Here is a 15,894-nt window from a genome sequence, read left to right on the forward strand (position 1 = left end):
ACAGTCAACACTCTTGGCACCAGTAGCCCGGAAATTAAAAGGCGCATTGCCATGGGAAAGTCTGCTGTTAGGGACCTCTCCAAAGTACTGGAGAGCAATGGTGTCTCTCTGGGGACTAAGATGCATGACCTCTCCAAAGTACTGGAGAGCAATGGTGTCTCTCTGGGGACTAAGATGCATCTGATACAGGCCATGGTCTTTGCAATCACTTGTTATGCATCAGAGAATTGGACAATGACTAAGGAGGATAGAAGGAGAATTGATACCTTTGAGCTGTGGTGCTGGAGAAGAGTACTGAGTACCATGGACTGCCAAGGAAACAAACAGATTCATTCTGGAAAAAGTTAAACCGGGTGGCTTCTTGGAGGCAAGGATTTTGAGACTCCGTGTAACATACTTTGGACATGTTGTAAGGAGAGACCGGTCCTTGGAGAAGGACATCATGCTTGGGGGGTTGGAGGGACTGTGCAGGAGGGGAATGCCCTCTGTGAGGTGGATTGACTCAGTTACTGGGATAATCGGCATGGGAATGTCGGAAATAGTGCGATTGGCACAGTACAGAGCAGAGTTTAGGGCTGTTGTACATAGGGTTGCTGTGAATTGCAGGCGACTCGATGGCACATAACAACAACAACATATCAAGAAGATAGGCTTATCCTGATAACATGACCAAATTGACACAGTGATTATAGCTATATATTTAAGCACAACAGATTTTTGAGGAAGGTGCATCGATCTGGCAGACTTTTGTTCTGCTGTAAGTCAGAGGCAACTCCTTGGTACTTCACACCAGCACCACCACCAATATCAAGAAGATAGTAAAGAGTTCTCCAGCATTCTGTTGCTTAGTTAATGAGTTGTGTTTCTTATTTAGGTTTAGATTGTTTTTCAGCTTTTGCTTCCTTGGTTTTGTGTGAGCAAGTGCTGTATTAATAGGCTTGAATACAATTGAAAGTTAGTTAGATTTTATTATTTACCTTCATTTTAATGTTACGATTAATACAGAATAAACAATATCTTCATATAAAGGCATTCCTTTTAGTTTTTTAAATTTTCTTATAAATTTACTTGAGTTACCTATTTTTGTTGTTGTACATCGCATTATGAGGTTTGTTAGGGAACTCAACAGGCTGAGTTATTTAGGCTATTCAGGTTAGCAGTTGGATACAATCTTTCAGTTCTGGCAGCTTTGTAAGTCTGGTCATCTTTTACTTTCATAATTTAAGTCCTTATTACCAGATTCCCTTACACCAGTTACGGTGTCTTCATTCAGTCCTTCAGCAAGCTTGGGTTAAAGATCTGTGTGATTGGTTCCTTGAGGCAGTGATCCCAAGTCAGCAATTCTTCAATCATCCAGCAAGCAAAGCCTTTAACTCTGTCTCTGTTTCAAGGGTTTCTGCCCCTGTCTCTGCCTCAAGGGCCAGACCTGGCTCTGTCCCATTTAGTCAAAAGCAAGACACAGTCTCTCAGTTAATCCAGGCAGCTTCTCAGCAAGATACTTTTGGAGAAGGAACCTCTGTTGCAGAAGGATACACACTGCTATCTCTGCTGCTGCTTCTTTCCTGTCCAGGTTCCCAGTTTAGCAGATTACCACTGAATTTGATGGTGAGACTAGCCAATACCCTCTGGATAGGCTAACATGTCCTTTGATAAAGAAATGGTTTATACAACTTTTGATGACATGGGCGGGCCGTCGCATGCAGGGCAGCTGGATCAGCTTAACATGCTTTCAGGTTGGAGCTGAGGCAGCTATCAAACAATAATTTTATTATTGCTGTTGTGTGCTGCTGTTGTTGAGTTGAAACTGACCCATAGCTGACATTCTGGTGGGTTTTCAGAGGCAGTTAATTTTACAGGTAAAGATTGCCTATCTTCCTTCCTCCTCCTCTTCCTCTGGAGATTCTGGTGGATTAGAACCCTGTGAGTTAGGTATTGCAGCACAGCTTCTTACCACTAGGCCAACAGAACTCTTTTAAATTCTTTTTCTCTTTAAGAAAGCCATTTTCAGGCACACAAGGCCATAGCAACCGACCCACTACACCAAAAGGAAGACATGCATTTCAATGTCTATCTTCTTTTTCTCTAACAAAGCTGCTCCTCCCCTGCTCCTGTCCTCATCATCTTTTAAAAATTTTTTCACACTGTTTCATATCTCTACATTAGGTCTTAGAAAATTAATCACCATTAATCTATGCACACTATTATCCTTTCTTTTCAGATCCCCACTATTTTCCTAATTACTGAACCCCACTTACCAAACTCTACAATCCTATAATATTTTACCTTTCCCCACTCTCTGCTCCTTTGAGTTACCTGTAATTTTAGAAATATTTAATTGGTTTTGAATGAGTCCTATGTAGTGTTTGAAGAAGGTGAATATGTAATTATTAACTAAAACAATTTTTTTAGTATAGTTGGAGAAAAACAGGAGTATATTTGTTTTAATTCGTAATTAAAACAAAGTGGTTGCCTTTAGAATATACAGTTGCCCATTCAACTAATACTTGAATTCCAGCCTTTTCCCTTCATTTTATTACTAATTATTATGTTTAGTTTGTATTATAAACAGAATGTACACTTGAATAAATCCACACCTGAAATATGATTAAATGCTGTGATTAAGATCTGATGTGTTCCACTTCACCTCTGGCCGAGCCCCCTCACTTCGTAGAACACATCAGATCCACCTTGCGGTTCTTAAAAAAATACCCACACCCAACTAATGCACTGTTTCCTGAAAATAAAACTCTACTCTACAGAAAAAATGAAGATGGCTTATGGGAAAAGAGCTCCTCTTCATGAAGTGAAAGCCAAGAATTACCAAAGAAAGCAACTTTTTATCCTGACAGAGACCCAAGCTGCCCCTTGACCAGCAGCAGCATCGCAGAGACGGTGGCCTCCCAGCCCGGGCTGCCCACTGCCCCTCCCGCCCGGCGGGCCCCCTCGGGGAAACATTGAGTTTTTAGCAATTCTTAAAATGCACATTACTTTTTACTTGGAGTAGTAAATAAGATTTTTTAATATTTTTTAGAGTTTTAATATAAATTTTACATATTTTATAGGTTATAAAACTTAAATTATTTCTAGTACCAAAATTTAAAAGAATAAGAAGATTTTTTTAACACGTTGCTGTGAATGACAGTATAAAAAAAAGTGTGTCTAATTGGTCGTCAATTAAAAGTGTGCGGCAATGTGTTATTCAACTAAGTGTCAAATCATTGATTTCTCTTGAATAAATGCTTTTGATAGCTTTTACTATACCTTCTATTTGTTAGAAATAGACGTTATTATGCCCCAAATCAGCATTTTAAATTTTTAGGATTATGAGGTCTGTGCTTAATGTAGTTATTGATTTAAAGAATATTTTGTTTATTTGTTTGCTATTCTTAAATATTAAAGAATAATTATCACATAGGCAAATATTCTTAATCTTTTGTTATAGGTTGGATGCATCATACTGTGGATCTCTTAGGAGATAAAGCCACCAAGGAAAGTTATGCTATTCAGTATCTCCAAAAGTCATTGGAAGCAGATCCTAATTCTGGCCAGTCCTGGTATTTCCTCGGAAGGTAATTCTTCTCTGATAATCATGTTTTGCTTTTGTTAACTAACTACTTAAATTCCATCCTTCTGATTTCTAATATTTTAATTTCTACAGAGAAGTAATTTCTCATTTTGCCTCATAACTATGATTCAGACTATGATTCCAATTGGAATCTTCCCATTTATAAATTTAATTTAGTGATAAATAACCCTCTTGTTTGTTGTTAGGTACCCTCGAGTCAAGTACAATTCAAAGCTACCCTATAAACAAAAAATCTGAACCCTGTTCTGCCCTGTGCCATCCTTACACTTCCTGACACAAGAAAGAGCCCATTGCAGCATTCACCATGTCAGTCCACCTGGTTGAGGGACTTCCTCTCCTTTGCCGATGCTCCACCCTTCCCAGCATCATTTCCCTCTCCAAGGAATAGCCCCTCCTAGCAACCTGCTCAAAATATGTGAGGGGAAGCCTCATCATCCTTGCCTCCAAATAGCACTCCAGCTGTACCCCTTACAACACGTATCTGTTTGTTCTCCTGGTCACTCATGGGATGTTTAGTGCTCTTCTCCAACACCCAGCTGAAAGGTGTCAGTTCTTTTTCTGTCATCCTTATACATTGTCCAGTTCTTAGATGCATAACAAGTGATCGGAAATACTATGGCTTGAATCAGGCACACCTTATTCCTCAAACTGACTTCCCTAGCATGGATATAATAGAATAAGAATAGATCTTAAACAATAGTTCATGAACCAGGAGGTAGTAGGCCTCCCCTCCCCTCCCGCAATTGGTTAGAAGAGTGAACATAGTACAAAAAGACGTAATGTGGTAAAAAGTAGATTCCTGCAAATCGATGTAATCTTTTCTGGATACTCTTCTTGCTTTCATTGTCTGTTGTATTTATTAAATATCTGAACTATATGCACTTTTCTCATAGATTGTATTTTTAAATCATCATCAAACTGTATTTTGGTTCCTAATCACTTTTACCTTTCATCTTAGGGTGGACTAATCAATGTATTAGGAGATAAGAGAGTTGGATTTAAGCCTTAGTTGGGCTACTATTTGTCAGTTCATAGATGTTAGAGTTAAATCTCTTGACACGTCAGTTTTCTTTATCCTATTAAATAATTGTACAATATCAGTGATTCTCAATAACGGATAATGTTGCACCATAAGAAACATTTTGTACTGTCTAAAAACAGTTTTGGATATTAAAACTGACCATAAAGACATCTAATAGGTAGAATAAGTGGTTGCTATTAAACATAACAGAATGGACAGGATAGCTTTCCATGAAAAAGAATTATCTGATCCAAATGTCAGTAGTTCTGATTTGAAATAAGTTACTTTTCTAATTGTAAAGTTTCATTTTTATATTTTGTATTAATTGTAAGCTTTGTTCCTTTCATTTTTGCATGTGTGTTATAAAAATCACATTCCATTTCAATTTTTTTTATAATTCAAATTTAGGAAAATGTTAATGTGAGAGTACATTACACGGTTTTTCTTTAGAAGTATTTACTTCTTCATTAATAATATACAATAAGATTTGAATGGAAAAGTATCTTTGTTGGAATAGATTTTCTAATTCCACCCCAGGCTTAGGAAAGAAAATAATTGTAACTAGATTTTCATCAGTCAATACTACTTGAGAATCTAGACTTAAAATTTTTCTTTTGCTAACAATTTTTAAGAGAAAAAACTGCATTTTTAGATTTTATTTCCTGTAAAATTGACTGTTCAATAATGAAATAAGTGGACTAGTACTACTATACTATCACCAGTGTTAGTGTTGCACAGTGTGATTCTTTATGCATTAACTATAAAGGAGGCCCAATCCTATGTGTGAAAATGTCTTTAGTTTTTATATGGACATACTTTCATACAAATAAAAATTCATAGTTTAATATAACATAATTCAACATAAATTTTTAAACAAAAATTTTACTTATTTAAAATTAATAATGGAACATTTATGTAATTGCTATATTGAGTAGTACTCTAATTTTTTACTTCAGTGAAGACAGGGGCTTTTCCCCATTTATTGATTTACATTTTAAACTATTGAGATTATTTTTTATTATTTTGATAAATACTTGCAAGTAGATAATATACTTCTGACTTCTCAAATTAAAGATAATAATCCTTTTTTCTTGGATCCAAAATTGTCGTTTTAATCATTCATAAGTTTTTCAGTTCTGTTTTAGACGGTTTTGGTCTTTTGTCACCTTTTCTGTCATCTCATGTATTGCTTCTAATCTGTTTTATTGTGAGGAAAAAAATCTGCTTATAAATAAAATTTTAGGACTTTTTAATGTTCTCAATGAAGACCATTTGGCATATGTATTATAAAGTAAAATTATAATATGGCATGAATCTTCAACTGTGTTATTCCACTAGAGTGGAATTTCCTTTGTTTTTAGGTGCTGTTGAGTTGGCTACCACTCATAAACGACTCCATATGCAACAGAATGAAACCCTGGTGTTCTTGCAACATTCTCATAATCTCTGTTGTACTTAAGTCAATCTTTGCAGTCACTGCATCACTCTACCTTGTTGAAACTATTCTCTTCCACTAACAGGGACTGACCCCTTCTGACAGCACGCCCAAAGCATGTGAAATATCCTTGCCTATGTGGAGCACTCCCGCTATTTGTTCTTTTGACAGTTCATGATGTGTAGTCAGTACTCTTCTTCAGTGTTGTAGTGTAAAGGCACCAATTCTTTGATTGTCTTATTTATTTCATAACTTTCACATGGATATTAAAAGTCAAAAGGCATTGTCATGTTGTTGAAACTGAGTTTCCAGGCTGTAAATTGCATGGAATTGACCATCTTTCTCCCTTGAACTGTTAGTAGCATCCCTGCCTTTAGTAAGTCACATAAGTAAATAACATTAGAACAGGATTCAGCTTCTAGATTAAACCAGAGCTTCTCCTAATACATAAGACTATCACAGAGGAATCTATATATATTTAATTGGAATAAAAGTAATATTAGACTTGAACATTTCTATATCAGTACATTGGCATTCTACTTTATAGTAATAAAATATATAAACATTTCGTTTATGGAAATACTGCTAACATCTCATAGCAGTTTGGCAAATTTGTGTATAAATCTGATATTGGTTCATTATTAACAATAATAAACCATGTTTTCACCTATGAATATTCTCTCTCTCTGTGTAATGGCTATCACTATTTTACATTGTTGCTAATATCTTCTGAATTTGTAAAGCAGGTTGCAGTACCTTTTCTTACAGCTATTTCTTCTGTTTCCCAATTCACAAGAGTAGTTAATTCCATAGGCTTATTTCTTTCCTTTTCAGTAAACATCCAGAGAACAGTACAGACCTTGTTTTTAGATGCCACCAAGTAAACCATGACTGAAAGCAACCCTATGAACAATAGATCTGAACCTTCCCCTCTCTTGCACCACCTTCAACATCTCTGACATACTTGAGTCCATTGTTACAGTCGCTGTGTCATTCCAACTGGTTGAGGGGTTTTTTTTTTCTTGTTCACTTGCCCTACCTCCATCTTTTCCAACATAATGTCTTCGTCTAAGGACTGGCCTGTCCTCAGAATGTGCGCAAAATATGTGACACCAAGTGTTCACCATCTTTCTCTAAGACTGACCTGTTTATTTTTTGACAGTCCATGGGCTATTCAGTACTCTTCTCCAGTACCATAACTCAAAGGAATAAGTTCTTCTGTCAGTCTTATTCACTGTCCAACTTTCAGTTTCACACAAAATAATTGCATATACTATGGTTTGGATAACTTGCCATCCCATCCTTGCTTTTTAGCACTTTGGAGAGGTCTTTGACAGCAGATTTTTCCTATGCAACATCAACATTTCTTGATACCTTGACTTGTTGCGACCATGGCTGTTGATTGTGGATCAAAATAAAATGAAATTGTTGACAACTTCCATGTCTCACAATCTGTCAAAATGTTGCCTATTGGTCCTGTATCCCCTGCTCATATTGGATCAATTGGAGATCTAGATTTCTAAACTTCAAGATATCATAAATTTCTTGCCTATGCCTCATGCTGTTGATCTAAGTTGTGGTTTTTGTTTTAAATTTTTTAATTCCCATAGAAGAGCTACCTAACCCTACCTAACTCATGATGACCTGATATGTCTTACAATAGAACTGAAGTACATAAGATATCCAGTGATTTATTTATTATTAAATAAATTTTTAAATTTAAATTTATTTTTAAAGTTCATCACTTTCTAGTTGCCTCTGATTGGACTAGAATTGCCACCTTGTTGTTTGGTAGCTGATTGTCCGTACCACTCAAGGACTACCTCGTACCAATTTAAATATCCTCACTTATGTCAGAAGTAGCATACCTCAGTCCACATTCATCGTGTTCTTCCCCAAACTAGCTCCTTATATTTTTCCAGTGATAATCAGTTTTCTCTCCCCCTCCCCACATACACTCAGCATAACATTGAATTAAAGATGTCATATACCTCAATATGTAATCAGTCAAAGTTGTTATCAGTCTTTTGGTTTGTTCTTCCCTCTTTCTCTTCTTGCCTCTTGGCTTTCTTCTGGTTTCTGACTTGTCCAAATAAATTAATTTGGAAGCCCACTTATGATATTTGTCCTTAGTCTATTTTATTTGTTGTCTACTGTGTACTTTGTTAGCAGATTGGTAATTAATAAAATGTTTTCCTCTAGGTCCTCAAACCTGATTCAACTCCCTCTGCTGCTCAGAATTCTCTTTTCTACCCCAATTACATGAAATCAAAATCCACATTTTATTAAGAGCTCATGTATACATAAGAATCATATGGGGATCTATAATACACACACACACACACACACACACACACACACACACACACACGTTGTTGTTGATTGCTGTCGAGCATGACTCAAGCCACTCTATGAACAAAAGACCTGAAGCTGTTCTATAGCTCGTCATTTATCAAAGTTCATAGAGTTTCCAGAGGCATGTTGTTTTAAGAAGTGGATACCACTCCTGCTTCCATAAATATAACAATTTGGTAGTGTTTTGACAATGTAGAGCCTGGTTATATATATAAGAGAGTGAGTATAAATGTAGATTTTCAGTAGGAGGTCATAGTGGAATGAACCTAAATGTAAGTTGAATTTACATTTTCATCATGCCATTCCTGTTTGTCAAAATAAGAGAACTTAAATGTCATATTTTGACAGAATTTAAAATTCTCTTTTATTCTGTTATCAACATACTATTTCTCATGCTTTTAAGTTATTTAAAATTAATTTGGAAGCCCACTGGAAAGAATAATTATAAAATCCAAAATACAGTGTTTGAGCAAATAAAGACAAGTTTAAAATTTTTAGTGCTTGCTCCATAGTCCTTAGGGGATTGTGCTACAAATGCAAAGGCCAATCCTCTCTGGCTCTGATGGTTTGACTCTGCCAGCAGTTCTACAGGAGAAAGATGAATAGTCTCCTCATGTGGTTTACAGCCTCAGAAAACTTCATGATGGAGAGTCAATTGTTGGTAGATTTCAGTTCAGTGACAATGAGTGAGAGTTATGACAGTAAAATGTGTTCCAAAATAAATGAATTCTGATATGAATATTCATTTAATTGAGAAATTCATTATATACTAAATTTTTTTTTATTAAAGAATACATTGTTGTTGTTGTTGTTATGTGCCATCGAGTCGTTTCCGACTCATAGCGACCCTATGCACAACAGCTCTAAACCCTGCTCTATCCTGCGCCAACCGCACCGCCTCTGACACATCCATCCCGATTACCCCAGTCACCGAATCAATCCATCTCATAGAGGGTCTTCCCCTCCTGCGCTGTCCCTCCACCCTCCCAAGCATGATGTCCCTCTCCAAGGACCCGTCCCTCCTGGCAACATGTCCAAAGTATGTCAGACGAAGCCCCAGAATCTTTGCCTCCAAGGAGTAGCTTGGTTTAATCCTCTCCAAGATGAATCTGTTTGTTTTCCTGGCAGTCCAAGGTACATTCAGTACCCTTCTCCAGCACCACAGCTCAAAAGCATCCACTCTCCTTCTGTCCTCCCTAGTCATTGTCTAACTCTCTGATGCATAACAAGCGATTGCAAATACCATGGCCTGTATCAGGTGCACCTTAGTCTCCAGAGAGACACTGTTGCTCCTGAGTACCTTTGAGAGGTCCCTAACAGCAGACTTTCCCATCGCGATACGCTTTTTGATTTCCTGACTGCTGGTACCAAGAGTGTTGACTGTGGAGCCGAGCAAAGTGAAGCTGTGAACACTCTCAATCTCTTCATCATCCATCCTGACGCTGCCAATTGGTCCAGTGGCGAGAATCTTTGTCTTCTTGACATTGAGCCTTAGTCCATACTGAAGGCTGCAGTCCTTGACCCTTCGCAGCAAGTGCATGAGGTCCTCCTCAGTTTCAGCAAGCAAGGTTGTGTCATCTTACATTACAGAACAAATTATCTCAGTTTGTACATGTAGAAATCTATTAACATTGATTACATTCTTCAAGTTGTGCAACCCTTTTATCCTTTTCCACATTGTTAGTAATTTATTTAATTTTGACTGGAAAATGAGAATCATTGATCTAAATCATACACTTCTATGTATTATAATTTCCTTCAGTTTTTGTGGTGGCTTTTTTTTTCTCTCCTTTTTCTTCCTTTCCTAAATCCTATCATATTCAGTATTCATTTCCTACCATAAATTTTGAGATCGTATATTGCCTGTGCTAACTTTGAAGATTTTACTGTCATTCACTCACTGCTATTGGAATAGGTGCAGAACTAACCCTCCAATGAATTTCGAAAGGCTATATTAATTGCAGGGTGGGCATTGCCTGTCTTTCACTCTCAACATAAAAGGTGGATTAAAGTAGCATGCCTTTGGGTTCAGAGCACAACTCCTTATCTACTATTGCTTTTGAGTCAGAACTGAATCAAAGTGGACCTTCAGTGAGTTCTCAGAGATTGCAAATTGCATGGGAGGAGATCACCTGTCTTTCTCTCATGGAGCAGCTTGTGAATTCTGACTTCTTGTCTTTGAGTCAGCAACACAGCTTCTTACCCACTAGGCCACCAGAATTTCCTCCTTAAACAAGTGGTTAATCACCAGAGTTCCAGTTTTATACATTGCTGCTGTTGTAATGTGATGTTGATTCATTAATGATCCATAGCTGAACCTCCAGCAGGTTTTAAAGGCAGTTAATCAATCGCACAGTAGTAGATTTCCCTTCTTTCTTCTGTTGAGCCATTGGATTTAAACTGCAGGTCTTATGGATTGCAATACACCACTAAGCCACCAGGCCACAATTTATAATGATGTCTGCAGTCCTCAACTCTAATTGTAAGCTTGTTCAGATTTGAGATGTTATTTTGGGGTTCTTCCTCCCCCTTTAGTGCCAATCAATTAAAAAATAATTTCTGACTTTTTTTCAGTTGCTATTCTGTGATCTGTCAGTTAGAGCTGCAGTAGGAAACTAGCAGTTCTTAACAACTATAATCTTACCCTACAACTCTCTACTTGTCCTGAAATAGCTTTTGGGTAGTAAGGTTTTTTTTATAGCTCTGTGCTTTATTTTCTTTGAATTAAAGGATTTTTGGTTTCATATTTACTGTTGAGAAACAAGAATTGACATCTGTTTTAGCAAGTCTTGCAAACTATATTATTTTCCTAGAGCTGCAGTAATAAGATATCATAGCTTATAAGTACCCGCATTTATTGTCTCACCTTACTGTAGACTGAGTGTCCAACCATGTTCATTCTTCTGAAGCATTGAGGAACATCTGTTCCATGTCTTTCTCTTCACTTTTGGTAGCTCCTGACATTTCTTGTTCATACCTCTATGTCTTTTTTCCTCGTTGTTAAGCAACTTGGGCCCACTGACATTGAATTGGTTCCATTAATATATAGGACAGAACAGAAGTGTCCCATAGGGTTTCTGAAGCTGTAAACCTGTACAGAATTAGACTACCCCGCCTTTCTTTGAGTAGCAACTCGATGGGTTCAAGTGCTTACCTCATAGGACCACCAGAAATCCAGTCCTGTAGTATTAAGAGCTATTCTATTACAATATGACCTCATGTTAGCCTAACTATTAACATCTTCTAACACTTTATTTCTGAAAGTCATATTCACATGTACAGGGTTAGGAATATATCTTTGGAGATCACATTTTAATGTGCAACACTAACAGATAGTATTTTTTAACTGCATATACTTAATGTATTAGAAGTCACAGACCAAGCTATATAAATAGAGTGAGTTGATTTTTGTGTTTTATTCAATATTTTAGTGACACGAATCCTTAATTATTTTGATAGTTCACCACACCTATAAGACAGACTGTAATATAGTTTATTTAAAGACAGATTACAGTGTAATTGTTGTAATGATGATAAATCACTCAAGTAGGTAATCAGATTTTATAAAATACAGGATCAACAAAAACTGAGAAAATTTTGATCTCCATACCAAAGATCATGAAGAATGGCGTAGCCCTCCACAACATATCTGAGATTGTCATGAGTCAGGCCAACTAAAAGACAAATAGCAATAAAGGTATAATGTAGATTATAAGTACGATACGTGTGTTCTCACATAAATGTATTTGCTTATTGATTGTTGTTGCATTTTGTATATATGTGCAGTTTGATGTGCAGTCCCTCCTTTCAGTAAATGCATTTAATTTCAGTCCTAATGGAATTTTCTTATTCCCCATCTACCTCTCCCTAGGTGCTATTCAAGTATTGGGAAAGTACAGGATGCCTTTATATCTTATAGGCAGTCTATTGATAAATCAGAAGCAAGTGCAGATACATGGTGTTCAATAGGGTAAGACTTGGTATACAACTAATACTATTACAACTGATACAAAGAGATGATTGTTTCATATGTATCTTTTTTATAGCATGTTATAAAACCAAGCAGTTCTTCCTTGACTCATTTTTTTCTCTTTCTAGTGTACTCTATCAGCAGCAAAATCAGCCTATGGATGCTTTACAGGCCTATATTTGTGCTGTACAATTAGATCATGGTCATGCTGCAGCCTGGATGGACCTTGGCACTCTTTATGAATCCTGCAATCAGCCTCAGGATGCCATTAAATGCTACTTAAATGCGACTAGAAGCAAAAATTGTAATAGTACCTCTACACTTGCAGCAAGGATTAAATATTTACAGGTAAAGTGTTAAAATAGTATTGTAAAGGCACTTCTTTCCCTAGTACATTCAGGCAGCTGGAGGGTGGCTGGAAAGTTTGTGTAGTGTGTTTTGATGTCTATAATTTGTTATCATACTGTAAACATTATCATAGCTTGTAATATTCTTTTACTTTTCACTTTACGTAAGATAATGCAATATTTAAGAGATGCTCTTTTTACACATTTACTCTGTTAATGCATATTTATTTTTTTTCTATGTACTGTCTACATTTTTAAGTTGTCATAGCCTTTTAGTGAAAAGAACAAAAACACTCTTTCACTCTTGATTGAAGACAGCTATGAGAACTCAGAAAATAAATCTCAACTTTGTTCTGATTTTCACAAAGATTTTATATTACAGTTACCCTTTTATAGTTGGTGTATTTCTAAATCCCCAAATATAGATTCTATTTTCTTTTACATGCAGTTAGCTATAGTGTTCAGGAAGATTTAGTGGACTTGCTCTTGCTCAAATAGGCTTGTGTTAAATATGCTTTTTACATAATTTTTCCTAGGCTCAGTTGTGTAACCTTCCACAAAGTAGTCTACAGAATAAAACTAAATTACTTCCTAGTATTGAGGAGGCATGGAGCCTACCAATCCCCGCAGAGCTTACCTCCAGGCAGGGTGCCATGAACACAGCACAGCAGGTGAGAAGTTGGGTTATATTCTGCAGGTGCCCAGCTTTAAGGGTTCTTTTCAATCTGTAGTGGTCAAGCTTATTTTACTAAGCACAGGAGATTATATATATATATATATGATATGATATGATTGCAAAGGGATTCTAGATCAAAATACAACTCCCTCTGATTTGGGGTGAAATTTTGGGGTACCAACTTATAACCTTTGTGGATTTTCAAAGAAATTTCTTTAAAATAAAATACTGCAGTGGTTTATTTAATTTTGAAAAGTTTTTCAAAGGAAGGTACACATTCCTCCCATTGATCATTCATGTGATTGATTTTTAATAATGGCAATAAGCATTTTCCACATAGTTTTGAAAAATAAACAGCTTGTAACATTTTATAATTTGAAGGAATGAATTAAGAATATATAGAACCCTATTTTTGTCTTCCTTCTGTGATTCATAGGCATGTAAACCTCATCATCCAAATACTGAACCTGTATTAGGCCTCAGTCAAACACCAAATTCACAGCAATCCTTGCCACTACACATGATTTCTTCTAGCCAAGTAGATGACCTGTCCAGTCCTGCCAAGAGGAAAAGAACATCTAGTCCAACAAAGGTATATATTTTAGAGAAATAGAACATCCCCATCAAGACAGAAGCATCAGCTGCCCTGAAATTGTGTAGTCTGAACATTTCCTGTCCTTTATTTTATATCTGTGGACATGAAAGAGTGAAAGGTTTGAATTTTTCCATCTTTGATTCTAGCATCATGTTAAATACATAAGTTATAGGCAAATTTGCATTCATCAAGTCATTTTTTTTCCATTTCCCTTCCTTTGATATATTAATATACTCTTCATTATCACTTTCTCCTGACATAAGAAATTGAATGTTGGATCTAGTGAACAGTGTAATATCTGGGTTCGCCATTATAGCTTAGGGGGTGGGCTTTTTTGGGTGGCTTATTAAAATTCAGGAAATGTTTCAATTTTTATGTTTATGCTAAATTATATTAAAATAATTTAATATTATAGCATCTTTTATGTATACTCTTAATTTAGTCATTTGACCTCTGTTGGTCATTCTTAATGCTATGAACTTAAGCAAGTACCTTTTTTTTAAAAAAAAAAATCAATTTTTCTCAGAATACTCCTGATAATTGGAGTAGTGGCCGTGCTGTGTCACATCCTCCATTACAGCAACAAGCTCATTCATGGTGTTTGACACCCCAGAAATTACAGGTATGTGAGATATGCTTTTGCTAGATCATGTTTCCTGTTAAAAGATAGTAAACTTTTAACTTTATGTATTCTTAATGTTGAATGATTGTAAACTAAATTAATAGGTAAATAAGTGAAATGATCCCACATTTATCAGAAACTATTTTATTCCTTTTTTGTTTTGTTTTTTATTTTTAAGAGATAATATGTTGTCATAGAGACCTATGGTAGGTTAGTGGTAAAGAGCAGCACTGATAACACGAAGGCAAATGGTTTGAATCCACCAGCCACTTCACAGTAAAAAGATTAAATCTCCTCCCATTTTTTTACTGCCTCTTTGAAAACCATCTAGAGGGCCAGCAATGTATTAGTTCCAACTCTGTGAAATGTAACAACAATATATTCACATAGTTCATAATGTAGTGGATTTGAATATTGGATATAATACGGTAAGGTCTAACCTGGTCCCTGTCATTTCAGTTTTCTTCCTAACAGATAGTATCACTCATTTCTTATGTATTTTATCTTCCAGACCATTTCACGTCAGTATACGCAGAACTTCCTTATTCTTTTATGGCTGCATTATATTTCCTTACGTAGGTGCCATGCCTATATTTTTCTAGATCCTCAATTTTGGTCAATCAGGTTGTTTTAACATTGCCTAATCCCCAAAATTTTTTACTTTGAACACACTTGTCATAAGGCATATTGAAACTTTAAAATTGTCTATGTGAGTATGTTGCTTACTATTAAAATTTCATGCTCTTTTACCACAGAGATCACATTACAGAAACTTTTTCAAGTAAATGCTTACTGCTTCTTACCTTTGCAGAATTCTTTTCTTTTTTTAAAAAAAAATTTATTAATTTTAATGAACAGTTACAGAGATTTTGGATTTCCATTCATTCCTTGTTGCACTATTTTCTTTACCTCCCAGTTCGTTCCTCCTTCCCCCCCCCCTTGAAAGTCTGTTTTAATTGACCCATTGCCACAGTGCTTGTCAAAACCGGTTCTGATTAATATCCTTTGTCAGTGTGTCCTTTGCCATTCCCTATCACTCCTCCCTTAGAGAGATTTCACCCTGATTCATAAGGAAAAGGAGATGGCATATTCTCTTAGTTACTTCCTCCTGAAAAGGGACAGTGTAGGTTTCAGGGTGAAGATCTTCTCTCACTACTCTAAAGGGCCCCTTTGACAATAGGAAACACGTAAAACTGTTGTGGAGATTGATTTTGGAATTTAGATGCACTGTTATCAATTGTGCTTAGCCATACATGTTCATATCCTTGAAGATGCATCATGGAACTG

General features: G+C 36.1%; 1 protein-coding gene across 1 annotated transcript in view; it reads left to right on the top strand.

Moving 5' to 3' along the window:
• The window catches only part of LOC102859961 (lysine-specific demethylase 6A-like), a 230,183-nt gene that overhangs the window by 149,334 nt on the left and 64,955 nt on the right, over positions 1-15,894 (top strand). Inside the window, 5 exon segments of the mRNA XM_006902075.1 lie at positions 3,443-3,569; positions 12,269-12,367; positions 12,496-12,715; positions 13,251-13,385; positions 14,512-14,607. Of these exon segments, the coding sequence (XP_006902137.1) occupies positions 3,443-3,569; positions 12,269-12,367; positions 12,496-12,715; positions 13,251-13,385; positions 14,512-14,607 (677 nt within the window).

The sequence above is a fragment of the Elephantulus edwardii genome, unplaced genomic scaffold, assembly GCF_000299155.1.
Source record: "Elephantulus edwardii isolate Elephantulus edwardi_28Jun2011 unplaced genomic scaffold, EleEdw1.0 scaffold00365, whole genome shotgun sequence".
NCBI lineage: Eukaryota > Metazoa > Chordata > Mammalia > Macroscelidea > Macroscelididae > Elephantulus > Elephantulus edwardii.